Source organism: Phalangium opilio, unplaced genomic scaffold (genome assembly GCF_054372755.1).
Source record: "Phalangium opilio isolate 3A_F unplaced genomic scaffold, DU_Popi_V2 ptg000031l_1, whole genome shotgun sequence".
NCBI lineage: Eukaryota > Metazoa > Arthropoda > Arachnida > Opiliones > Phalangiidae > Phalangium > Phalangium opilio.
In genome coordinates this window covers 9,453,533-9,480,717 of record NW_028324158.1, presented here as the reverse complement: position 1 = coordinate 9,480,717, position 27,185 = coordinate 9,453,533, and the positions used below count along the sequence as shown (strand labels likewise).

The window sequence follows — 27,185 nt, the reverse complement described above, 5'->3', positions numbered from 1 at the left end:
TTTTACCTAGGCAATGACGTCACAAATGAGGTAGCTCTATTAATTTTATTTGAAGATGGTTATAGAAAATTGATTGAGCGCTCTAGATGTAAAATTATATTGCGCGAGAAAAATGGCACGTGATTTTCAATTTTAATTTTTAAATTAGGCTTAACAAGTCTTCCAATAGAGCTATCTCAGTTGTGACGTCAGTGAATGGGTAAAACGTCACGGGCTTAGCTTTACCAGTATGTGACGCTTTGGTTTTATGGGTAAATAGGATGGGTAAATATAATGCTAAGGCTTCTGATATGGCTCTATTTCTTGTCAAATTTGTAATTGTTATATTTTTCGTGCGTTTCAGTGCCACTTTAGTTTTTTTCCACGCTTATATGTTTTATTGCCTTGCTAAAAGGGTCTTTTGATGATTCGAATTCACCCCAACTCAACTTCTACCCCCTTGATTTTAAAAGATAAAGCCTTAGCTATTATATTTTGCTACCCTGACCCGAGGGGCTAGTCACTCGCCAAAATTTTGTACACCTGATTACTGATTTCTGAATTTTTACGTGAATTGCGATGATTACTGAATGGATTCCTTGATTTCCGTGATTACGATTATTTTTGGTGATAATCTATACACTGATTTCCAGTTATTGCCGCAGCTTACTTGTGATTTCCGTTTGAATTTCCATTGAATTCCGGTGAACTGGATTCTTCGTGAATTTCGATGAATGCAGTCATTATTTCTATTTCAGCTGATTACGATTTTTTTATTTTGGATTTTCGAATTCCTCCGTTGATTACGCGTGATCACGAAAGGCGTGATTACCGAGATGATTACAAAATATTACAGGCAATTCATGTGATTGTTTCTGATATTCTCAAGATTTCCAGTGATTATCGGAGATTTCTGATTACGTTTGATTACCCACAAGAATGATTTTGATTACTGATGATTTTCTAAGAAATCCAGAAATCAAGTAATCGATTTCTACGGTTTTGTACACCTGATTATTCAAGTGACTAACCCCTCGCCCTGACCTTCAGAGTTCAGACTCATTGTATCCCCTATTTTAAAATAAGTTCAGTGTGTTAGGGTGTTGTTTGGGCTTCCCACGCCAGCAAGTTCGTACTTGGACCCAAGAAGTCGCGCTCTCGACCTGCCCCCCAACACCCTTTTTCCTTTCTTTCGTCTCAAACTTGGGTTTTTACTCAAATTTTTCTATAATGACCCCGGTTCGCGGTGTCGCCTTTGTAAGGGTCATAAATTAGGCTTAGCACTTCCAATTTTCTTGTCAAATTAAAATTATCTACAGTGGCATATGGTTTTTTTTAGGCTTAGCACATACAAGTTGTCTAATTGCATAATATTCCCTACAACAAAAAGATGAAGAAAGTCCTTAATTTGATTTTAATTTAAAATCCTCATTAACTCTATAGTCGCAATTTAATGATTTAAATGCCCTATCGATTTTAAATACCAAACTGTTTTCTCCGATAACTATACAGTACCTTTTTATCTTAGGTTAATCACACACTTCCTCTATATAATGTTTATCAAATTATACATTCCCCTCTATTGTGTAGTAGCAGTAGAATTATAATCCGGTTTCTATGGGCCTTGGCTCTTTCGTCTCTAATTAGCGTATGAACGCCATTATTTTCACTCTCCAGTGTCTCTCCCTCCCTCTGTACCCTAGAGATTGGAAATCTTCTATTTCGTATAGTTCATTCTTAATTAGCTCTGGGTACATTGTATTTCCATTTTATAACGTTGATAAGGCTTAGATTTCAGACTAGGAGGGTTGATACCTTAACACCAGGAGGCCAGGTACTATTTGTCGGACTAAGTGTAGTACCAAGTAGCCTCGACTCCTATTATCAATGGTATCAAATCTCCTAGTCTGAATTTAACTTATGTATAGGAAGTTGCGTTTGTCGTGTAGCAAACTCGGCATGATTATGTGTATGTAGGCCTATCTATAATTTATAACGTCAACTCCTTTGACATTTAGGGACGGGAAGCGATTCATTGTGTGTGTGTTCGAAAATCGAGGTTATTTTGGGACACCGGTTTCGTGACGTTGTAATCACCTGTATTTTGTATTATTTAAGAAAAGGTTCGTCTCACTGAAAGGGTTCTGTAGAGTTAAAGTTAGATCTTATTTAATTTTTGGTTATGATAGTACTTTATTACAAAAATTATTTATTTTTGAGCAACTCCAGCGTTATTTGTCGTTCCCCGTTCTCCCGTTGGTAAGCCAAGCTAAAGGCTATCGGTTCCGTTCAGTTCAGTTTGAACTGGTCAGTTCTTGGCTAACTTGGGTCATTGAGAGCCTGATAACACTGCACTACACAGGGGGGAATTTTTGTTGCCTCTTTACTTACTGTTGCACAAAATAGATATTTTGAAATCACAGAAAATCCCATAATGATATATCATTTTTAAACCCCCCTCTATATGTGATATGATAATGGGAACTTGTCGAATTTGACCCTGAAATGACCTTTAAGATAACTTCCTTCTACTGAATGATTGAGATCTTAAAGAGCAGTTTACAAAATGCATGTAGGAAAATTCTGTCACATCAATACAAAACAACCCAACCTCATAGAAATGAATCTCAGACCAGGAATGCATACAGCTAATTGGAATCATTGTGTCACGTCTTTCTAACTGTGACTTCCTTAGTTGATAGCAATAGCAATGCGAGGTCAGGCGCTCGTTTAAGGTGCAACGCGCAGCGGGATAGATTATTTGTGTGGTAAAATTCATCATATTTAACGATTAGTCTAGTTTATCCGCCTAGATATGTTGAGAAAATGAATACACAATCATTACTAGTAGCTGTATATATTCCTTGAAGCAAAACGGATCAATTTATTTAGTCCCCATTCAATTTTCTCGTCGTACAGGATTTAATCATTATACGAAGTTGGGGAAATGTATGTCGTATGTCACGTCACGTCACGTCACGTGGGTGACTTGTTTCTTCTATAATCGTTTCTGTCACGAAAGCCCTTAGACCATAGTTGTTTATTTTCATTTTCGAATTCTTTTTGTCGAGTTTGGCGAGATGCCATGGCAAAAGAAGTTCTATTTTCTTTCTTTTTTATTAATCTGTATCACCATAACCCATTGTATACAATATTGGCCTTTTGATAAGACAGATCGTATATTTTGTTTACGGTTTAAAGAGCACGTTTACTTTTTTTTGGATCCTTTTAGGGCTTAAATGCTACAGAATATATATGTCCTAATGGAACGAAAATATTATTTTACCGAGACACGGTTCGTTGGTTTTCATCATCCATGTCTAGAGAGAGACTTTTTTAAAAAGGTTAATATGGTACCTTTACACTTAAAGATTCGATAGATTTGTATCATATACGCAGCCAATTTGACCCATTTGTATCTAATGGTAACCTATGACCTTTGCCCTTTGAATTAAAGGCTCAATTTCCTTAAGGATGAGCGCTATCTCCATAAGGATGAGTTTCATCTTGAAGGAAAGAGGGATGGAGTGGTAATTCCCTTACCCATAACGTTCCGTCTGTATTCTTACCTACGGAACGGCACCGAAGCCTTCCCAGCATCCTCAGTGGCGTTTAGGTAGGGTATCGTAAAGGCGTCCCCCTGTCTTAAAAATAGGAGCTACTTCTCATACAAATACAATGCCGCTACGAGGCAGCACTTAACAATTGCCTACCAAATCAAGGGTAGGGGCGTGTGCGAGGTACACTGGGAGAGTTTCATCATTACCGCTCCATTATATACCTCATTTCTCCCTGGTTCTAGCTTTCTTATATGTGTTTGAATGTTGTTCTAAACATAAACACTGACATAACTTAGTCAAAAAAAATTAAATAAAATCTTTCTTAACATAGTTTAATTTAATAAGGAAGATTTCTTGCGTAATCGTCTCAATCTCCGCGAGCGTTTCGTTTCACGAGAGATGGGATGGGGTGCGAGAAACAAGAAGTAACACGCAACAACGCTGTAGAAACCACTCCCCCTTTTTATACTTTTGAAGTAAACACGATTTGGTTTTAATCTGCATGTAAAACTGGTTTAAACCGGGCAAACCTTGAACACGCTGTTGGTTCATTATGTTATCGCAATAATGCATGAATATCATTTGCTTAATTTAAAATATTGTTGGACAGACATCGCTAATACCCTTATAAGTCCACCATGAACTCATTTGGAGCAGTTTTCTTGGAGGCCCTGAGTATTAGGGAAGCCCTGATGTCCTTTTAATACAGGCACACAAAAGACAGACTATCTGAAGGGATAAAGGATTCTATTTTTAGTTTTTGCGCCCTGTAGTCATCTTTCCAATCGGAGGGGTCGGAAACTTGTCAGTTTATAGGCACCAATAGTTGCTGTATTTCTAGCAGGTATACATAAAGCTAATAGGAATATAGATTTCTTAGCAAATGGGCGACCTCTCGCTTCCTTCCTTACAAGTTCACGAGGCGCTAAATCGACTCCATTGTCTAGTTTATCGCCGATCTAAACCGCGGATTACGCTGAACGGTATCAGCTTATCTTGCTATTGGATGCAAAGCTGGGATGGGGGGGGGGGTTCTAGAATCTTTTGGCTCTTTCTTTAATTCTTTTTACCTCCCAAAGTTTGACGAACGTTTATTTTGGCAACGCCCTCTTTTTCCGAATAGAATTTCTCAGAGTCTTGTCAGGCAATCTTCTTCTTACAAATTTTTTCAGTTTTATCAGTTTTGAAAAACAAAAATAACATGTAGAGATAGAAATAGAGATGATGATGATATGGTTTTAAATTTGGAACATGAGGGCCTCTTGTCAAATATTGGAATACTCAACAGTGCTACCAGAATAAATTTGGAGAGAATTCTAGCCCAAATTAATATAAAAGTAGCCCAAAAACCGTCCAATGTTAAAACCTTTTATAATAAAGCGCCAGGGTGCGGAAAAGTGCTGCCAGAAACATTTGTAGAGTTCTGTTCGGTTCAATTGTAATTCAGTTCCAAACCTGCATACAGGAGATTCTCTAAAAACAAATTTCTGGCAACCCTGAAGCGCATGCGCGGTTAAAGTTAAGAAACGGGATTGTGAAATTTCTCTAGCCCCTTTAGTGCATGCGCATTATCTTTAGAACCAAGATAATTTGTAGTATTTGAATCATGCCGGAACGTGCCTAGAATTTGCACCCCTAAATTTGTGCTTGACTTTTAGACAACACCCTATATGCAAATAAGATAAACTCAAGAACTTGATAAAAGAAAAAGTCCACTTCTTGTGTCTTAGTTTACCCCCTAGCTCCTTCAATTAGAGTAAACCCAAGGGGCTAACCACTTTGAAATTCGCTGTTTATCAAATACATTGCCAAGGATTAGGACTTTAAAAGATTACGTGTAATCATGGCGTAATATCTTCAGTACAGCGTTTAAAACTATTACACCTAGTGAATATCCCCTCGGGTAGCAGGTCATGCTTCGTAACTTAATTACGGGCTCGTTGTAACAGCATTTTAAGCCCGAATTAACTTAACCCTTTTGAAATAAATTGCCCTATTTATTAAATACTTGGCTTAATATAGCACCTCCCTGTATAATCCCTTGAATTTGTGCACTAGGAAAAACGGAGAGCAAAGAAAAAACACTCCCTCGTTTTGTTTCCTTTGAGTCAATCTGGGATTCCGGGACTTACTTGAAGTTAATCAGTTGAAATAATAGAAGACCATTTCGATGTAACTAAAAGGGAAAGACACGGGGGGGTAAAACTCTGCCTTCCATCTATAGCTTTTCGGCGCCTGCGCTGTAGTCTTTTTGTATCCTGAGAGTGCATGTGCAATGTATCTCAACCCCCCCCTGGTATGTCCCGTCGTCGAAATGGTAAACAACATTGGTGGACTGGATAACGTTTAAGCCCTGTCCAAAGTCTTTGGATGCACATATCAAGTCAAGCAGACGATATTACGCCCCCCCCCTCTTTTTGAAAAAGGCTCTGTTTACGTCAACTAATGGACTTCACAAACCCACCAGGGAATTCGGATTTCCTTCTTCGAACTTCATTCGATAGAGGGCGCTACATTCGCGTTTATTTTCTTTATTGAGTTTGAACAGGGATGCCAGGCAGGTCTAGGCGTAGCAAGCGTCTCTCTCTCTCTCTCTGTTTGGGGCTGACGGGCTGTAAATGGTGTTGGGCCTAATCCAAATTTAATTGCTATACCCCTACACTCGTTCTGGTGGCTTTATTCGTCCCTAGAGAGACCATCCCTCGCATTGATGTTGCTACGTTTTACTATACTATATACTGTCATCGTAAATTAGTACCAAAGCCATTGAAGGGAACGATGTTAATCGGTCTATGGCTTATATTTTGTGTGGCTCTTTTTATTATTATTAATTTTCATCCGGTTTGCATTTACTGTACATATTATGTGCACCTGTACATAGTGTGGGAATTTTCAGTTTATACCTACTATGAAAACGAAAACACAATATTGGAAAATAAACTAAACTGAGAGATTCAGACTTTGAAATAAGGAACAATGAGTCAATGAACGCTTTTGATTTCATTTCAGTTATCTTTTATCATCTATGAGTAATTATAGATAGTACCATAAGTTTATAAGTGATATGTTCCTTCCATAAGTATGACACGACCTGTACTTTGTAATGCTAGAGACTTATAGCTCGAGATAACTAGTTCGCGAACGAAATTGAAACGAGAATTGAAGTCCTACATTCGGTGGTTAATTTTGCAGGACTTCCATCTTCCTATTCAGTCTGTACAAAGGCTTACCTTTGACAGCGTCTCTTCACCAGGCGTCGCTTTACCTCTAATCTATGACTTACCTCACTCATTTCATGACAAGCTCCAGTTTGTATACCAGTGAAAAACTTATGGAAGGAACATATCTTATGAACTTATGACAGTAATAATTAATAATAAGAGATCAACGCGCACTGAAGTTGCGAGTGACGAAAATGTTTCGCAACTTTTGAGCGTTGTTGTTAATTTTGTATTATCTGTAATTACTCATTGGTGATGATTAGTAAACACTGATGAAATCAAAGGTGTACCCGGCGTTGCCTAGGAGTGGAAATAGGGATGAGTTTCCTGACTACGTTATGGATAGTCTTTGTTATATAGTCTTTGGACGCATCCAAATGAATAAATCTGCATCATGTCCTTTTTTTCAAAGATTTATTTTTTTTTACAACTTTGAAAATCAATTAAACTATGCTTAATTTAGGGTTTAATGGATAGGGGTTCGCGAACCCAACTTTCTGAGTTTCGAAAGTAAATAGGTAGTTAAGCTCGCTTTATTCAAATTGTATACATACAGAAGTGGTCCATGCAAATCAACTATAATTCACCTTTAATGGTGCTTTAAGCGTAATTGCACGTTCAGCACCCGTCTATTACTGCACTTTATTGCAGCAAACGTCTCGATCTTTTGAAAGTGTTCTATTTTCTAGAAGGTCAAAACTACGTAACGCAACGCAACAGTCCAGTTTATGAAATAGAATAATAATAATATTCTCGAATTTTCACTTCCCAAACGTAACGTTTCTTTAAATGTCTAGTTTATATTCTTTGAGATTTTTGGACCAATACAAAGTTGCTATCTGCATTTATTGAAAAAAAATGTATTTCAAAATTGATATTTGAGCCTGTCGTTCCCAGTTCAAGAAAACGAGATCTAGCTACGTAATATAAATGGGGTCATAATGATTAAATTTGCATTTTTGGAAAATGGTAAAAAAATACCTTTTCCCATTTCATTTTAAATATACTGTATTGTAGCATAAGTTTATAAGATATGTTCCTTCCATAAGTCTGACACTACCTATCCAAGTTCGTAATGCTATTGAGAGACTTACAGCTCGAGCTAGTTCGAGGGAGAACGACGGAAGCGAGAATTGAAGTCCTACACTCGGTGGTTAATTTTGCAAGACTTCCATCTAGGTCCTATTTAGCTTTACCTCGAATCTATGACCTACCTCACTCACTTCATGACAAGCTCCAGTTTCTAAGTTACCAGTGACAAACTTATGGAAGGAACATATCTTATAAACTTATGATAGTAGCTATAGTTCGGCTAGGATGAGTTTTAAATGAAAATTAGTTTTCAGAGGGTTAAATTTATGTTGTTGTTCCCTGAACCAGTTTTCTCGTAGTGACGTGATTACTGTTTTTTAATGGCCCGGTAAATCTTAAAAGCTATTAAATAACAATATATTTAAAAGTTAATTAGGGGGGAATCGCGGGGCCAGCTCCTTTGCGAATACGCTTTACCTTTGATTGTAACATAAACATAAGGCTATCATACTCTCCATAAGTATGGTATATGTTGATGTCACCTTCTTGGGGTTATAGAGGTAGTAAAAATGTTCTGAAATTTATTTAATTATAATTAGTTTAGTTTGAAATTCTGAATTAAGATATTGTTGGGTAATATAACCTTGAAATAATACTTTATAAACCGACCAAAACAATTCCTTATAAAACATTATTATTATTTCAAGGCTTTTTTAAAGTTCTTTGAGGTCAAGGTCACACGTGCGATTTAGTAGTTAAAAATACTAAGAGTAATAATACTTTAAGAGGGAGTAGCATGTGCTTGATTAATTACTTTCCATTGGAGAAAGGAACAATTATGGGACCAAGTTTTAAAATACTGATTGCTCTACTGGATTTTCTATATTCGGTATCATAATTTTAATTCTGTATTATTGGAGCTCGGGCTCTTTTAAACAATCGGTATTATACCTTAGGGCTAGAGAGAGGCCTTGAGGGATAAATCATCATATTAAAAGGAATTGTGTATTATATTGTTATTGGGCAACAGTTTGTTCTGGCGAGAACAAAAAAATGGGTTGGCTAATATCCCCCATTTTTCTTTTGTTCAAAATCTATCAACCGTAAATTTGAACGTAATACCTTGGAATTATTATTAAAATGGCGCTCGTTCATTGCACGCGACTCCAAAACGTGCATGTGTCGTCATTTACAAATACCAAAGATCTATATATATATTCTATTAGAGAATATGTAAATGTATATACCTGGTAATGGAAAATACACTTCTAATGTATGCGCATTCTTTAATGTTATATAAATTTTTGGACTGGAAATTTGATTAAAAAAATTTTAAAAGGGGGAAATGGAAAATGCCTTCGCTCTCCAGTCTCGACTTCATTAAAATGGAGCTTCTCTCTATTTTTTTTTTTTTTTTTTTTTTTAAATAGACCAGAAAAAAAACGTTATTATAATGAACAATTTACTTTGTGAAGTGGATCAGATTCAGAAGAGGGTTTTTAGTTGGCTTTTCCGTGCGTTTTGTGGAGCAAAAACTCTTCTAGATTTGAAGTATTTTTTTTAAAAAAAAAAAGAAATTTCCGCGCTTAAATTGAAGCTTGTGACGAGAGAAGGAACTTCAAATTAAAATATTAATTAATTAAGGTTTATTTTATTATTGAAATGTTTCGATTTGAGGAAAGAATTTTGAGTATGGTGCCTCAAATAAGGAACGATAAGAAAAGGCGAAAGGTCACGTGGTTTGATATATGTACCGGTGAGTTAAATTAATTTAATTTAATTTTGGCGCGAATTGTTTTCTAATTATATGGTTAAAATTATGGGATCACTTATTTTGCGATTTCATATAAACTTTGGTAGCGAAGAAGCAATTAAATTTAAAAGAGAAATTGATTTTATCATTTAATCGGACAGTTGAAATTGACATTAGTTACGTGGCATACAAAAAGATTTTTTGGAATAATTAATAGCATTTTTATTCAATTTTGACTATAATGGCTTTTTCTTCTTCTCGTCTTTTTTTGGTGGGAGACAGTTTGTAAAATAGATCATCCAAAGTTCGTTTTCGTGCAGTGAAAATTGAAATAAACATGTAATGCCCCGAAAGTTCGGTTAATAAGATTGTGACAGCTAAATCGTTATATCGAATCCACTCCAGAAAAGAAAAATAGTAAAGAGATGATGTAGTAAGCGCGCCTAGACTTAACAAAATCATTAGTGATTTACATATTTAAATTTTGGTCTAAAAAACAAATTACTCTTTTTGTCTTAGGTAATTTAAGGTTTTAAATTATTTTAGATAATTATGGTATGGTAATTTTATGTTATATTTGGAAAATTGCCGATTATTTATTATTTTATTTGATAAATTGCCGATTATTTATTATTTTTTTGGTAAATTGCCTATTATTTATTGTTTTATTTGGTAAATTGTCGGTTATTTATTGTTTTATTTGGTAAATTACCTGTTATTAATTGTTTTATTTGGTAAATTACCTGTTATTTATTATTTTATTTGGTAAATTATCGATTATTTATTATTTTATTTGGTAAATTATCGATTATTTATTATTTTATTTGGTAAATTGCCGATTATTTATCGTTTTATTTGGTGAATTGCCGATAATTTATTGTTTTATTTTGTAAATTGCCGATTATTTACGGTTAAAACCTCTAACTATATCATTTCATCCACCCTTGAACAAAAACAAAATGCAAAAACTAGCTTATTTTAAGTGCTGGAGTACCGTATTTATATCATCAGCAGACAACTGATAACAAATTGAATAATCTTTTTTTTTTCGATATATGCGCAATAATATTACCGGTGTAATGGCTTTTACAAAAAAAAAGTGGATAACATTTACATGATATAGTTCTTAAGGAAAAAATAAAATCACTGATAAGTGCGCCTATAGGAGCCTGTTCCCCAACAAGATTAACGTTAGCTTTGCCCTTAAAAACGTTTTTATATAGTGTTGTTTTTCTTCTAAACCGTTTTAAGATCTATAGAGAGGCCCAGCTAAAATTATTTGACACTGCTTTGGCTTTTCTGTTACATATAGCAAAGTAGGAGAGAGAGACCCCAAGAAAAAAATAAGAGAAAAACAGCCCGCTAATCTTGCGTTCCGCTTAAACCGGTCTCTAGGTTTTTAACTTTTAACGGTTACGTGAAGATAGACTCGTAAAGTAAGCGTTTTCAAGCTGCCCCCTTTCTCAAGACACTGCTTACGAAATGTTAGGCCTGCATATAGTGTGAGAATGGCTAAGACTACTACCATTATGGATACTGGCATAAATCATAAGATATGTTTCGTAAGTTCGTCACTGGTTACAAACTGGAGCTTGTCATGAAGTGATTGTAGTAGGTCGTAGATTCGAGGTAATGCCACGCCTGGTGAGGCGCTGTCAAATTTGGGCTTAGTACTCGAACTAGCTCGAGCTGTAAGCATTACGAACTGTATAGGTAGTGTTATACTTATTGAACATATCGTCCGGCCCACATAGAGATTAACATGGGGGCACAATGAGTAATTGCTTGATATCAGCAACATGATTAGGTGCTGAAATTCTTTAAATTGTAGCCACCGTCACCCTAGCAATTCTATTATAATTCCCCTTGACGACAAATTTAAAAGTTTCCTAGGTCTGATCTTCGGTTTCAAATATCGTGGATGAGTTTCTCCGTTTTCATGTTTTTGCGAAGTTAATTTTTCACAAGGGGGTGGGGCCCACTTGTGAAATATTTTGATGTTGTGAAAGTTGATTATAGGATAAATACTCGGCCTAGTTTAGCTTACCGCCTACAACAGTTTATTTTAATAATATCACATGCCATTAAGCGTAAAATCGAAGATTATTAAAGCGTACAGTTTCAATATGGTGTGTATTGAATTAGCAGGGCTGTCACAGGTCAAGAAAACCTGCAAAGGTCAGGGAATTTTAAGGATTTCAAACAAAGATGTGTCACTCATAGGATGGACAACGAATAGCATTTGACATTAGCGCAAAAAAAAACCTGACAAAGCAATTGGTAGATATATGTTGAATCACAACCGATGCTATTTGTAAATGGTGCGTGGTTACAGTTCTACATGCATACAAATTTTGAAATTGGTATGGCGTGCCAGTTGGCAATTTGCCGATATAGAGAAGCCAATCTCTTTTGATTTTTCTACGTTTAAATCGGAATTCCTGATTCCGCCAAACCGAACCGAACGTCGTGGTATTTCGGTTTTGACTTTTGAGTCGACACAAAAGGAATAGAAAGATGAATCGACCGAAAAAACTGAATTATGCATTTTAAAAAGCAAAAAGTTTTTGGGGGTTGGATACTTCAACAAATTATTTCCAAACTTAAGGGTAATCTTCTAAAATATTCTAGGGATTACAATGTATTTATTAATACACCCAATTATTCAAAATATGTCTCAGTTCCCAGAAAGATAGACAGACTTAATTAGCATATATTAGGCATCCACCCACTTTCTCTTGACTAGCTCTCCCTCTCTTACACAAGTCTCGTGCAAACTTGTAGTAAGGATGTCGCTACTATCTCCACAAACTTCCATAGGCGATGTATACAGGGTGTTTGTGAAAAGTCCATCAATAATGAAAGGGCGTATTTATTGGGCCATTTTGAGTCGAAAATGTTCTATGACATTTTGCCGTCCGAGCCACGGTTTTCGAGTTATGATTTGAATATTTTAGGGATGACCCCTTCATTAAATTAGCGCTGTCTTTCAATTTCTTAATTAAATTTAAGGGGTCATCCGTAAATTACTCCAATCATAACTTGAAAACAGTGGCCCGAACGGAAAAATGTCATAGAACATTTTCGACTCAAAATGGCCCAATAAATACGCCCTTTCATTATTGATGGACCTTTCACAAACACCCTGTATACTCAAATTTCTGTTTCTCTATAGTAGCATAAGTTTACAATAAATGTCTTCCCTATAAGTACGCCACTTTCTTGCATAACCGAGAAAGCTTGAAAAAAATTTTCTGTTCACTTTTCGGGTTGAAGCTTACAAATTATTCCCATAAGGCGTATAGGACCAGTTTATGTGGTACTATAATTACCACTAATGGTCAGTTTCAGCTCCCCACTCCTGTAATCAAACCACCAGTATGGCCGAGTCGTACTTCACTAAACTTGCCCCCCCCCCCAAAAACCGAACTCTCTCTACCATCGTTACATTCCTCCACTACTCACTGCCATTTACGAGAGTGAAACTTAATTGCAACGCAATTATAAACTTATGATAGCAGGTTTTTTTCTTGGTTCTTACTACTTTCCCTTATTTCCCTTCCCACCCACCATAATTCCCGGGCTTCCTACGGATTCTAAGGATCCAAGAACGTCCTTGTAGAGGTCTCGAATACCTACCTACCCGATGTTGGAAAGATTGTCAGTATTGTATTGTATAAATATACGACGTCATCGTTCAATTTAATCTTCGCAACGTTGTTTGTCAGTTTCCTTTAGCTCGTATCTTGGGCTTTGGGAAGTTCTTGTCTGAACTTGACTGCAAAGTCATCTCCCTTTTCAGCGATAAACTGATTAGGCCTAAACTTACGCGTATTAAATTAGTTCGCTTCGTTGAACGTATTGAAAAATTCATCGATCTGCACACGAAAACTCCGGACTCCGTAGCGAGCGACTTCGAGGAATGGGGTCACCTGACTCGTTTTGGAATGTGTTTCGGTGTTTATTGGCTTATACCGGAACCTATCTTGACTATATAATGTTTAGTTTTCGCCACACTAATTCAAATAGATTCTAAAATTCCAAGGTATAATGATGGGTACCGTGTTTGGTCAGGCGGAAAACCTATCCCTTATTCTTCAAACCGAAAATTATAGTTATTTCTGATGAAGTGATTTCCAAAGGGATGATGGTCAGATAAATATTCTTGCAATTTTGGAAAACCTACTTCCTATAGCAGAGTATTAAACACACCATAAGGGGAGGGCCCACCTTCTTGGATTATTATTATTGTACGATCATGAAAACACATTGTACGATTAGGGAAACACATATTGTACGATCATGAAAGCACGTATTTATGATCAGGAAAACATATTTTGTGCGATCATGAAAACTCATATTGTACGATCATGAAAACGCATATTGTACGATCATGAAAACGCATATTGTACGATCATGAAAACTCATATTGTACGATCATGAAAACTCATATTGTACGATCATGAAAACGCATATTGTACGATCATGAAAACGCATATTGTACGATCATGAAAACTCATATTGTACGATCATGAAAACTCATATTGTACGATCATGAAAACGCATATTGTACGATCATGAAAACTCATATTGTACGATCATGAAAACGCATATTGTACGATCATGAAAACGCATATTGTACGATCATGAAAACGCATATTGTACGATCATGAAAACGCATATTGTACGATCATGAAAACGCATAGTGTACCATCATGAAAACACATAGTGTACCATCATGAAAACACATAGTGTACCATCATGAAAACACATAGTGTACCATCATGAAAACACATAGTGTACCATCATGAAAACACATAGTGTACCATCATGAAAACACATAGTGTACCATCATGAAAACACACATTGTTCAATCAAAACTTTCTTCTTAAATACAATTTCGATCAACAAGGTTTATTTTGCCCTTTTAACTAAAAATACCATTGTTTTTTGGTTATATTTTTAGAACGAATCGTAATGACCCCGACGAAGAAAGGTCGAGGTCACACAACCATCCGTATGGAGAGGGTCCGCCAAACCGAAATGGACAATAGCAGCGTCATGCACATCGCGGGCGGCGACCATAAAGGCATTATCATCAACAAGGAAGCCGCTCCTGGTACGTAACGGATTATCCTTTTCTTTTTTACTTCTTCTCTTGATCATTATTATACACCACTTTTTTTTACTACTCCGCTAACCCTAAATTAAAAGTCTAATGTTGTGCGCCTCTAATAACCCCCTACAGCATTATATTCCCTCAACCTATTTTCTGTACCTACCATCAAGCTCTGTTTATTTTTGGATATTTTTTTTACTTTTTTCTTACAAATTAACTTTCGTAATAGAAGTAGTTTGCTTTGTTATAGATAATTTACATTTCCCGAATTTATTCAAATTGTCACGTAAATATTTAACCGCGTTTAGGGCGCTTTTGCGCTTAGACCAAGAAGTGATATCTAGTTTATTAGGGAGAAGGTATAAATTCACCACATTTATAGTCTAGCTTTATCTCCAGTATAAACGTATAGTAGGTCCGGAGTTAATCACCGCCGCCTCTAAATTACAACAACCAGCATCTCATTGGTTCTTGAAAACTCACGTCAGCGCGACGCGAATGACGAAAATTACAATCATATTTTCCGACTGAGGAGAGGCTATGAAATAGCCCGGCCTCCTTTTACGTCCCCCCTTGTATTTTGAAAGGGGGACTGCGAATACTTAGGCATTTTATACCTTCTCCCTAATAAACTATAGATATCACTTCTTGCTTATTATGCTGTTGGAAAAATGAATTTTCTACAATAATATGTTATAGTTAGATATTTTTGGGTAAAATTGTATTAATTCATTGTATTATATCTCTTGGTTTTTATATATTTTTGTACACAATGCTGGCGTTTATTTTCTGAAGTGAAAGAAACGTTCTTAATGTAGGGGTAAATATAAACGTTGAACATATTTTAATCCACCTTTACAAGTTCGCTTTGCATTCGCCGTAAAAACGAATGGTCCATTATGAAATACGTTTATTTTACGAAACAGAAAATTCCAGAGACATTAATCATATTCTGATTGCAGCTTGCAAACTTGCGCGCTTAAAATGCTTCTACATTAATATATTTTTGCCAACTCTGACTTCTACATAACTTACTGTAAACGTGGACACTAGGCATATATTAATTTAGGAGAAATTAATCTTTTCGTACGTTAGCTTCAACTCAATTCAATTAATAAAAATTAATTGGTTTCTAATTATATTTGTACAGTCATCGGGTTTTATCTTTAATTCTTTTAATCTCGTTCGATCCAATGCGGTTTCGAGTACGTTAACCTAACCTTACCTGGTTCTTTTGTTAATGTGGAATGGGAATCTTTCGTTCGTTTATTAATTACTCACAATCTTAATTAGGAATAGTCGTTAACAAGTTATTCGTTAATTTATTTTAAACCATTAAGCATACAGGATATATATAAATAAAAATATTGAAATCCTTGGATTTAAAAAAAATACAATTTTTCTCTTCAATGAAAAAATTACATTTTTATGCAAATTAAGTTTGAAAAATAGTAAAATATTTTTTTATTATTATTATTACCGAAATAACATGGCCATTTTCAGTCTCGGATTTCAGAACTTTATTTTGTTGCAGCAATCCTCAAGTCATTAAAGGAAATTTTATGCGAGTTATATTTAATAAAAACTTTATAACCCTAATAACATAACCATTATCTGTAACAGTTTCAACTTTCAAAAAGGTTATTTTGTTGCAATGCAGACATCCCTTGGTCATTAATACTTTTTTTAATTTTTTTGTACATATTTTATTGAATATTTTGTGTCTATTTTTATTAATTTTTGAGGGATAAACAGACATACAAACAGATCTTAATTAACCTAATCATAAACCCCCTTTATTTCAAGGATATAATTTTACATATTTTATTGGATATTTCGTTTCTATTTATTAGTTCTTATTTATTGATTTTTGAGAGATAAACAGACATACAAACAGAGCGTAATTAACCTATTCATAAACCCGCTCCATTTTAAGGATCGTTTTACATAATTTATTTTATTGAATATTTTGTTTCTATTTTTATAGTTGTTATTTAGTATTTATTCATTTTATGAGAGATAAACAGACATACAAACAGAGCGTAATTAACCTAATCATTAGCCACCCCTTAACGTTAAAGAAACCAGTATCCAGGATTATTTTGGTGTATTATCCCCCGCTGATTTTACCCTCCTCTTCCCATGGGTCTCCTCCTGGTAAACAAAACTTATCTCATGAGCTTTTCATACATCCATTTACGAAACTGTATATTTTTTTTTTGTATGCTGAATTCGTACCCTCCCAGTCTGGATTCTGTAGAAACGTAGCATCATTCGAGCCCTTAGTACTTGTATAATAATCTATTCAGAAAGATTCCAGCTGGGGCTATTAAAGGGAATATAACCTATTACATTTTTTGTACAGAATAATAGCTGTGGAAGGATCACGGATTTTTTTTATGGTTATTACTTAAGGGATGGTTTCTAAAGAATTAAGAGAGGTTTTATTTCCCCTTTAAAAGAGCTAGGGGTATAAATGACTCGTGTTAACTGCTCTTGAAGTACATGGACGACGTAATAGCAAACGTTGCATTGCAAGAATAGAAACTAATTTATTATACAGGGTGTTTCTGAAAAGTCTGTCATTTAAATTATGGGAGGGGTTTCTTTGACCGATTTTGAGTTGAAAATGTAATTTCTATCTCCGTTTTGCTACAAGGGACACGGTTTCAAGTTAAGATTGTATGTAGCATTTTACAGATGACCCCTTTAAAGGTAATTAAATTCAAGGGGTCATCCATGAAACGCTACAATTATAACTTGGCAAAATGTTATATAACATTTTCGACTCAAAATCGTCCAAAGAAACTTTCACCTCACATAATTATGGACAAAGCCTTGAGAAACACCCTGTATGCAGCATCTTTATTAAAATTTTGAATAAATAAATAATAAAATAAATTGGTTTTCAATATTCAGGGGCTGGTAAATAAGCAAATAATACAAACCAATTAAGTCGCTTTCGTAATTAGTATTGCCTAACATACCTTTACCTATCTGTACTTGTAAATAAAGGAAGAAACGTCCCTCGTAAACACTCGAAATAACTAAATATTACCTTCTTATTTTTTACCGTAAATGTAATTATATTATTCAAGCTTTAATCGTCATTATTTTACTATTATTAGCATGTTTAATTCATAAAAGTTCAAAGAAATTTTGGGGGTCTTTTTGAGGTCATAATCGGAGAGAATTGAAAGTCGAACCCGAAATGAAATAGTTAAATAATTTTTTTACTTTTCTTACAAAGTTGTTTAACTCGTTTCTTCATACATTTATTGTGTTTTATTTTCATTTTCTTGCTAATTAACTTTTGTGTCCTAATGAATGAAATACAGACCTAAATTTATGTACCCGTATCAATTTGGGTGTCATTTAAAAATGGCAAAGTATTCAATCACCAATAATTAAAATTAGAGAGATTGTAAAAATAATTTAATTTTTACTGAGCTTCTGAAGAAATTTGAATATAATAATTAAGCCTAATTGGTTTAATTATCTTTGGTCATATAGTAAATGGTGAAATTTCACCAGCCGAATTGTCACTGGAGTTTAAGGTTTTTCTAATAAATGCAGCTAACAATCTTCATACGCAAGTAAATACCAACAAAAATAATTAACAAAGAAAGTATAGAAATATTAATTAATTAGTTTTAATTATAATTAAAAGGAAAGTAGGCAGCTCAGGTTTTGGTTTCGACCCGAAATTTCAGAGGCAGAACAAATGCACAGTGTCCAAGACTTTTTTAAAGAATTGGTCAGCCCTAGTGAATTTCCTAGAGGTGATAATTGACCACCTTAATTTTAATTAAGTACCTTTTATTTAAAAGTTAATTAAACGCAATATTCCAGACTATGTTGGTTTCATCAAAAAAATCATGAAACTAATGCAACTAAGCTACACGCAAATCCGTAAAATTGAAGTCGAAATGAGGCAACTAAACGAAATGACCGAACCACCAACTCGTCCAAGTAAATATATACTTTATTTATTAATTAATTAATTAAGGGTTCAAAAGGTCACGGCGCGTAAAGAGTTTGTAATATTATTAAAAGCCATGCCCAACTCTATTCTGATATCCTTGGAAACGCCGGTTAATTCCCCATATCCAATACGAGCTGGTCAAAAGTTTAAGTCACCCGTCATCACTGAAGGTTAATTTATCAAATGTTATAAAATTAATCATGATATTTTTGTCGTGGATTTCACTAACGTTGAATACAATCCCTTGCTAACATAAACTTAAAAAAAAATCGCGGAATTTTTTTTCCTTACTACCATAATTAATTAATTATCGTTTGTTGATTATTTGTACTAACTAACCAGCATGGTTATGTTATATTTACTTCAATGTATTCTGATTCTTCGCGGTGTTACAGTTTCTATGGATGATTCTATGGTTGAATCAAAAATTCAACTGACTCAAGAGAAAGTTTTGGAAATGATAGAGTCCGCTTATCCTAATCCATTGCACGCTAATGATATCGCAAAGTGCGTACGCCCAATTATTTTTAATTGAAATTTTGAGGGGATGGTCAAGGATTGTTTGTTTAATTTTAGAGTTTGCCAGTCCCCCGTGGAAGAAGTCCATCTTCACCTCAGAGAATTGGAATCGAAAGGACTTATAAAATGTATGGAATCCGGTACTTACACGAGAGTTACGCAAAATGATAAAGGTATGGCCTATAATTACTGCCCCAAACTTGAACATCCCTGGAATATACCTGGTTTGTTCTAGAGGTGAAACTAGTCCGTCAAATGCCCGCCGTTAATCGTTCTCAACAACCAACTATCGCAATCATTACCGCTCAATATTGTGAGAAATTAGCGGTGGACGCCATGATTGATAATAAAGATACCTATGTTAGGTACAAAACTGAAGGTAAGTTTGTGCTGGTATTATTCAATTCTATTATCGTCCAAAGAAATTTCTGTAAGGTATATAACAAGGTAAGTTATTGTTTGTTTGTTTGTTTGTTTATTAATAGGAGAGTCTAATGTTTATACGTTGGGGAATATTGGAAACCACAGAGTTGTAGCTACAAAACTACCAGCTGTTGGACATTCTAGAGGCGCGATTATCGCAGCTGGAAATACAACCACGCGGTTGCTAGGTTAGTACTTGTTTGTTGTGTTTGTCTCTTTTTGTTTACTCCTAAGTCCTAACTTTGACATATTTCAATTCAAAATTAGCCTTATTCCTGATCAGCGCCACCTACCCATAGCGGCGACTTTGAGAACTACTGTAAGCGGCAAGCCAATCAGATGTCGCTAAAATCTGGTGACGTCACTGACTGGCACTCTCGGGTCTTACCAAAAATGACGTCACCAGATTTTAGCGACATCTGATTGGCTTACCGCTTACAGTAGTTCTCAAAGTCACCGCTATGGGTAGATGGCGCTGATCAGGAATAAGGCTAATTGTGTGCCTTTTATTATTTTCATTCCCGTTTTTTTAATTAGGAACATTTCAGAAAGTTGAATATGTTTTCCTTATTGGAACCGGCGGCGGTGTCCCTCATTACACTGACCACTCCAAACACATTCGTTTGGGTGACGTGGTTGTCTCAAGCCCACCCGATATACCCGGAAAGAACTATATTTACTTGTACTGCGAGAAAATGAAAAATTCTCCCGAAAATAACGCCGGATCTTCTGATAAGTTCAACATTAAAACTTGGTGTCCACCCAATTTGGAGTTACAGTACATTTCCCAGCAATTGTGGGAACGCGGTTTGGCGGACCCTCACGTTCGACCCTGGGAACGACACATCGAAGATGGCTTACGAGCTCTCAAGGATCAAAAATCTGATTTTTCCAGACCACAAGGCGACCCTGATAAGCTATTCATGTCCATCGGGGGTAAAGATGTCATCGAAGTTAACCATCCACAAACGCCCGAAGGTGCTTATGATCCCAGAAACCCGGAAATGCCTAAAATACATTTCGGGGCAATTGGATCGGGCAGGTAACGTAATATTTCACCATTTCTTCATCACTCATATGGATTTTATGACAATGATTAATAAACCATGGTCGTCATCACCTTGAAGGACAGGGTCATTAAGGGTCAAATCTATTGTTAACTAAATTGCAGAATGCTCATGAGGGACGATGCTTCGAGATTGGAATTTGCTAACCAACACGGTTTACTGGCTTTTGATCCGGAATTCGATGCCGTCATAGAATCGGTTTTTGGTAACCGAAAAGACAATTACGTCTTTATCCGAGGGATATCCGACTATAAGGACGGGACCAAAAAGAAAGAATGGCAACCTAACGCTGCATTAGCGGCCGCTTCGTTCATGAAAGCCGTTATATGCGCGATGGAGGTTGGCGATGAAGATTAAAAGGCGCAAAGTTACTGTCTAGTCAATTCAATTCAATTCAATTGCTTTAAAAAAAGAAAGAAAAAGCACTGGTTTCTTTTTTACCGTAAACATTTTTGCAGGGTTTCAGGCAACAATTTCCTATACTGCAGGTAGGTACTTACGTCCCTATAAGTACTTAAAGGTGTAACTTTTCCTCTACATTTTAATTATATCGTATGGTCGAGGTGATGGTGGGTGAATTCTTTTAATAATATCCTAGTACAAATAAGCTTATACCTGTCTTTAATGCTGTACAGTTACAAATGGAGTAACCTTACCCCATTTCTTCGTAACTGACTCGCAATACTTACCGTTATGTTTGAAATATAAAAGCTTTAGGTTTAGGGTACCTTGAAAAATAAATAAATACCGGCAGAAGGGGATAATAGAAGAAGGATGACACTCTGTATCCTCTTAATGCTTTAGTTATGTAACGTCATTCTTCCCAGGCGAGGGATCCCTTTTAGTTTGCTTTCCCGCTCATCAAACTACAAATGGGTAACTCTCGCACCGTAAGGTGAATTCTATAATTGTTTGGCACTAGATCCCCAGCAATCATCCCACAAACCTTGATTGTCTTGACGTGGGACAAAATGCACAAGCGCATGCGTCTTGCCAAATATTTTAACGCTAATAGAGTAATGATGAGGGAACTATTTATCGCGTATGTGATTTGGTTTAGTAACCTTGCTCTAAATGTTCCGATGTTGGGAAGAGTGACGTTACACTTACCCCGCTTTGTGTTGTACACTTCTCTCGAAGAGAAGTATTATATACTTCTGATACCGGTAATGGGGAAAGAAATAAATAAATAAATAAACTGCAAATATAGGCCTATACTTCGAAAATATAAAAATATAATCGAAGATTTTATAAATATACAATTAACTGAAACCTTGTAAAGAAAAATGTGAATTACCAAACCATACAAAAATTAATATATTTTGCTTGCTTTTATTTTAAAATCAAATTATCTTCGTATATTATCTTTATTTTGAATTAATTAATTAATTAAGAAGTCTCGGTTATTATTTTAAGAATTTTGAACATATTTTTTTTTAACGAAAGGCAACGTAACAAGATGGATGGGGAAATAAACTTTGAAATAAGCTTAATTAAATTAAATTACAATTTGCTTAAATACAGTATACATTAGAAAGTAGGCCTAGAGTGTGAATCTATTTTAAAAAATTAATTAATTGAAAAAAAAAAACGACAACCTCAGAAGTAGGCCTATAGAATATAAATATATTATTCAGATTCCATTAATAAATACCCCTTTTTAGATATAATAATATGTAAAATAATGTTTGAGGCTGAAATAATTTAGTTTTTAATATTCAATTAGTGTTTAATGATTAATCTATGTAAAGAAGCATACAAAGTTAAACGTCTCTTACGTAAGTGTTTCTCTTTATATTATAAAAACAACGCAAAACAGTTATAAAAGAAATTTATCTCTCCCAATTAAAGAAAAACATATAATTATTCTTCTAGAACGTTAACAATTTCAAGAAAACACTTCTTAGATCATTAAATACACTTGCTCATGTTTTAGAAATTAACAAAAAAGTAATATCAAAGTTAAAATGCACGACACGACACGAAACGACTGAATTTAAGCTTCCATATCGACAAAAAACCACGCATAAAAATAGAATAAATTGATGGGGAAATTAATTATCACAGGAGAAGGTTTGAGATGTTTATAGTATATATTACAAATATAATGATAATAATACGCCCACTTGCCGAAATTTTTATGTTTTATTTTTACGTTAATTGTTAAAAATTTAATAATAATTATTAAGGGTTAAGAACTAAGCGATGAAAAAATGGTTTTTAGATCAAAAACTGTTTTAAAATCGCTAGCTTGTCCTTTAAATAAATAAATAAATAATAAACAATCGTTTTCCAGCTCTAAAGAGCGGCAAAACGAAAAAACGAAACAGTTCCTTCGAGGGTTTAATTACGCTCACAATTTTATTTTATTAATCTAAAAATAATCTAATATTCTATTAAAAAAATTAAAGAATAGATAATATAGTCTCCTATGCATTGAAGTCTGTTAAATGCATTCTAAATTAACGTAGTTAATGATTGCTAACTATTCTTTAAATCTATTTTAGGAAGGAATTTGAATTTGAAAGCCTTAGAACTTTTTGACGTTAGAAAGTCGAAAGTCGAAAGTCACTAATTGTTGGGTTATTGGAGAATAATTATTTTCTAATTAAAGAAAATTAAAAAATCACCTAAAATTAAACTGAAAAAAAAAAACAATCGAAGAACACAAAAATTTTCACTGCCTACGACAAAATGGGGGCCAATGTGCTTCGAGGCCAAAATTAGACTAATTTTATTTCAAATCACAATAACTTTACGAATCAAAAGACAATACAGGTGGGGGGGGGGGGTTTGAATAAAAGCACAATTCAATATCAATTTTTCTTGTAGAAGTTGAAAATTTTTGTGAAAACTGTTTAATACAAAAAAAACATGTCAAGACTGATTGACCCGAACTAAGTGCTTACATTACGAAAAGAAAATAATATTACTAATTATAAGACTGTTGAAATGATTTGAGAATATTTTTTTGGATAAATAAAAAGGATAAAACCCAATTAAAAATGGATTTAAATAAAAAGAATATTTGAATGTATCTTAAAAAGAAATATTGTGTGTGAAATAAGTGGGAGTCGGAATCAGAACCCGCGTCATCAGGTATTTTCAACATTTTGGTTGTTTTATTCTGTATTTTTTAGTCAAAAGGATTTATTTTGTATTTGTATTCGAAATCAGTTATGTAGTGGTGTTTCTGAAATTTCAAATAAACAGTTGACCAAAGGAGATTTTAATGAACTTAATCCCATTCCTAAACCCTGGAATCCAGCGTTTTAGCCTTTAGGAGACTTCCTATTATGGTCTTTTAGAGACACGCGTTAAGCCTAACGTTAAGATCTTAACGCAGAGCTGAGTTTGCGTGTATTTAATGCAAGTGGACAATAAAGAAATTATAATTTAGATTCATCGTTTATTTAAATTTTATAATCGTTTGAAGTTAAAGATGATTTAGATTATCTAAAAGGAATAAATAAAGATCAAACGTGGAACCTCTGTAGAGACCAACGCCCAGTTTTAATGAAAAATCTAGTTTTTAGTTGGATCTATGAACGGTAGATGGCATTAAAGGCGTATTTTGAAACGGTGGACGCCGCAAACTATTTTATCCGCCATTTATATTTTTATGTTGTACTACGCGCCTGTTTTTCTCGCATAATTTCATATGTAATCGTATTTAAACTCTTTAGCTTTTAATTAAATTCAATGTAAACCGTAGTAAGCTTTATAAATCCGTTATTATCTTAACAAAATATCCCCGATTTCGCGTTAACGCGCCCCTTTCAATGGGATCTACTTTTTGTGGAGCGGGGATACTCTCTTATCGAGGACCTATAAATACTAGAAAAGGCAAGAGGCGCGCGTTAGATGGGTTATTTCAGCCGTAGGGAAAGTATCGTGCGGATAACGTTAAAATTTCTGGCCAAGAGGAGTTAACCTCACCTTTGGCGCGTAGTCTTGTTTAATATTTTTCAAAACAATATGATAATATGAGTGAGATCAAAATTATGTTACCGACGGAATTACCACAAACCCGGACTTGCCAATACCCGTCACCCGATCAATCCATCGTGGGTCTCAGTTTGAGTGGGGTTGGCGAATTACGGGAACGGAACCCTTCAGCGGGGAAAATTGTGGAAAGATCGTGCTTTGGAAGCGAAGGCGAAGATTGGAATGACGTTGAAGACCCAACGCGGACATCGACTAACCGGAAGAGACATCGCCGAGGTAAGGGCAAGAAGCGTAAGTGGAAACCGTATTTCAAGTTGTCGTGGCAAGAGAGACGTGAACTCGACGAACGCGAAGCCCAAAGAGCGAACCACGCTCGGGAAGCCAGGTTCGCTCACGGTCAACCCGTGGCACCTTACAACACGACACAGTTCCTAATGGACGATCACAATGTCCAAGAACTGGACTTGTCCCGCCATCCGAACGGACATCGCGCGCGTGACGCCACGAGTGGCCATGACTCCTCGGACGACTTCTACAGTTCGCCCGAGGACGAGGAAGAGTTTCTGCAAAAGCAATTTTCGGAAGCTTACGAGAATGTGCACGCGGAACGTTTGAATGGCATGTCCAAGGCGGAATTAGTAAAGGAGTACATGGAACTCGAGGAACGCGTTGAGGCCCTCGAAGCCAAGTTGAAAGAGCGATCCAAGATAACGGTGGTGTCGGACACTATCGATAGTGGCCCGTGCAAGTTCGCGTCAATGGTAGAACTCCCCCGTTCTCTTCCCCCCTCTCCATCCCTGACGCGGGAGGAGCTTTCCTCTTCGGCGGCGGCGGACAGCAGCGGGATCAGGCTCCTGGTCGAGGAGAACGAGAAGCTGAAGCTGGAAAACGAACTCTTGAGGACCATGCTTTTCCCAGCCGCTCCTCCGTAAGAAATTACTAATATAAGAGAGTTTACTTATTATTATCCATTTTATAAAAAACGAACAGCGATGTCAATAAACATGTAAATTTTATTTCATAATGTAAATACTACATTTTCATCGTTCTTAAAACCTCGCGCGTTTGACGATGGGAAAAAACCTTATATAAGTTTTTAATACCTCGTTTTTTTTTTAATTTAATTTTCTCTCGGACATTAATTAACCACCATTCCTATATGGGTACAAATTTGTCATTTTCATTGTGATTTTTTTATCAGTTTTTTGATGTAGAAAAAGTTTCGTCAAAATTTTTTCAGTTCTTCATTATAAGCCTTTTTAGGTCCCGGTTGCTGAAATTGCTATAAATTTGAACTTTCAAAAAAAAAAACAAAAAAAAAAAAACATTTGGCTTATAACAAAAATTGCCTTCTGAAGTGATTATTTTTAAAAAGAAAAAAAAAAGAAGTATAAAAACAAATATTATTAAATTTATATTTTATTGTCTGACTACATAAGTGGTGGTGGCGTAGTATTTTATTAATTTCATTTTAAAGTAATAAAAACCAATTTTTGTTTAGGCCTAATTATAACCCTAATTAGGAAACGGGGTTTGGGGGGGGGGGGGTTGGACAGGTACTTCATATGGCATGGGAAAGGGGGGGGGTCACCGCTCATAACCTAAAATCATTCAATATCATTACCAACATAAATTGCAATAACACTCATTAATCTATCATTTTAATTAACAAAAGTTTATGAGAAATATAAGTAAACATTTCAAGCTTGAATGATTCTCCTCCTATAAAAACAGGTTTTATATTTTCCTCTTGCAAGCGATCAAGTTCGCCATCGTTTTTTATGGGTTTTTTTATGCCTTTTCGCAATCATTTACAGAGAGTTTTCTTTCCCTCTTGCTTATACCATAAATAAAGGGGTCTTTAATGGTTTTCGCGCGCAGACATTTCAAAAAAGTTATATCATTCGCTAGAAATGAAGGATTTGGGGCAAAGAGGCCCTTCGCCCCAATCCTAATCCATCCAGTGTTTAGTTGCGGAGTTATTATTAGGTGTTTGTTGATGCTAAGCTATTAAGGTTTAGCGCGTTTGCTTCCTTCATTAATTAGGCCTAATTTATCAGTTTAAATTAATTAGATATTCATTTATTTCACGAATATTTGTGATTAATTACTTCCATTATTTCAGGATTGCCACTTTAATAACACTAGCTGCTATTTTGAGAGCACGAAGTCTACGTAAAGTAAAGGTGTAATTAAAGGGTATGTAATTAAAAATGGTAGGAATATATATTTAATAAACTTTCTTCTTCCCATGTAATTTATTTGAAAAATCAATAAAAATCGAAATTTGAGTCAATAAAATTATTTTTTTTTCTCTATTGTGTCATTTTTGTTCTAAGTTTTCTTACTTCCTACGCGTGAACGATTATGCTTATGCCTCTACGTAACATAAATGGGTGGGTTTCATTCGAAGCTCAGTGTACGCCTTCCGAAACCCATAATGGTAAAGGGGTTTTTGACGTAAGCATATTTTCGGAGGGGGATGGTAACAATTATTACGGAAGATAAAATTTTACGAAATGATTATTCAAGTACTTTACCCCTATATTGGTCCAAATGAGATATATATAAAAAAATCC

General features: G+C 35.1%; 2 protein-coding genes across 2 annotated transcripts in view; both read left to right on the top strand.

Moving 5' to 3' along the window:
• Nucleotides 1-23,883, top strand: part of LOC149690488 (uncharacterized) — a 32,098-nt gene extending 8,215 nt beyond the window's left edge. The window contains exons 3-12 of the mRNA XM_089870043.1: nucleotides 14,512-14,664; nucleotides 18,178-18,260; nucleotides 18,335-18,446; nucleotides 18,517-18,636; nucleotides 19,045-19,156; nucleotides 19,226-19,341; nucleotides 19,404-19,547; nucleotides 19,654-19,779; nucleotides 20,129-20,633; nucleotides 20,763-23,883. Of these exons, the coding sequence (XP_089726169.1) occupies nucleotides 14,512-14,664; nucleotides 18,178-18,260; nucleotides 18,335-18,446; nucleotides 18,517-18,636; nucleotides 19,045-19,156; nucleotides 19,226-19,341; nucleotides 19,404-19,547; nucleotides 19,654-19,779; nucleotides 20,129-20,633; nucleotides 20,763-21,015 (1,724 nt within the window). The 3' untranslated portion in view covers nucleotides 21,016-23,883. The remainder of the gene's footprint in view (nucleotides 1-14,511; nucleotides 14,665-18,177; nucleotides 18,261-18,334; nucleotides 18,447-18,516; nucleotides 18,637-19,044; nucleotides 19,157-19,225; nucleotides 19,342-19,403; nucleotides 19,548-19,653; nucleotides 19,780-20,128; nucleotides 20,634-20,762) is intronic.
• A 620-nt stretch (nucleotides 23,884-24,503) lies between these two features.
• Nucleotides 24,504-26,920, top strand: Hexim (Hexamethylene bisacetamide inducible). Its single transcript, XM_089870047.1, has 2 exons — nucleotides 24,504-25,534; nucleotides 26,732-26,920. The coding sequence occupies exons 1-2, from the start codon at nucleotides 24,645-24,647 to the stop codon at nucleotides 26,796-26,798; spliced, it is 957 nt and encodes a 318-aa protein (XP_089726173.1). The 5' UTR covers nucleotides 24,504-24,644; the 3' UTR covers nucleotides 26,799-26,920.
• The last annotated feature ends 265 nt before the right edge of the window (nucleotides 26,921-27,185 follow it).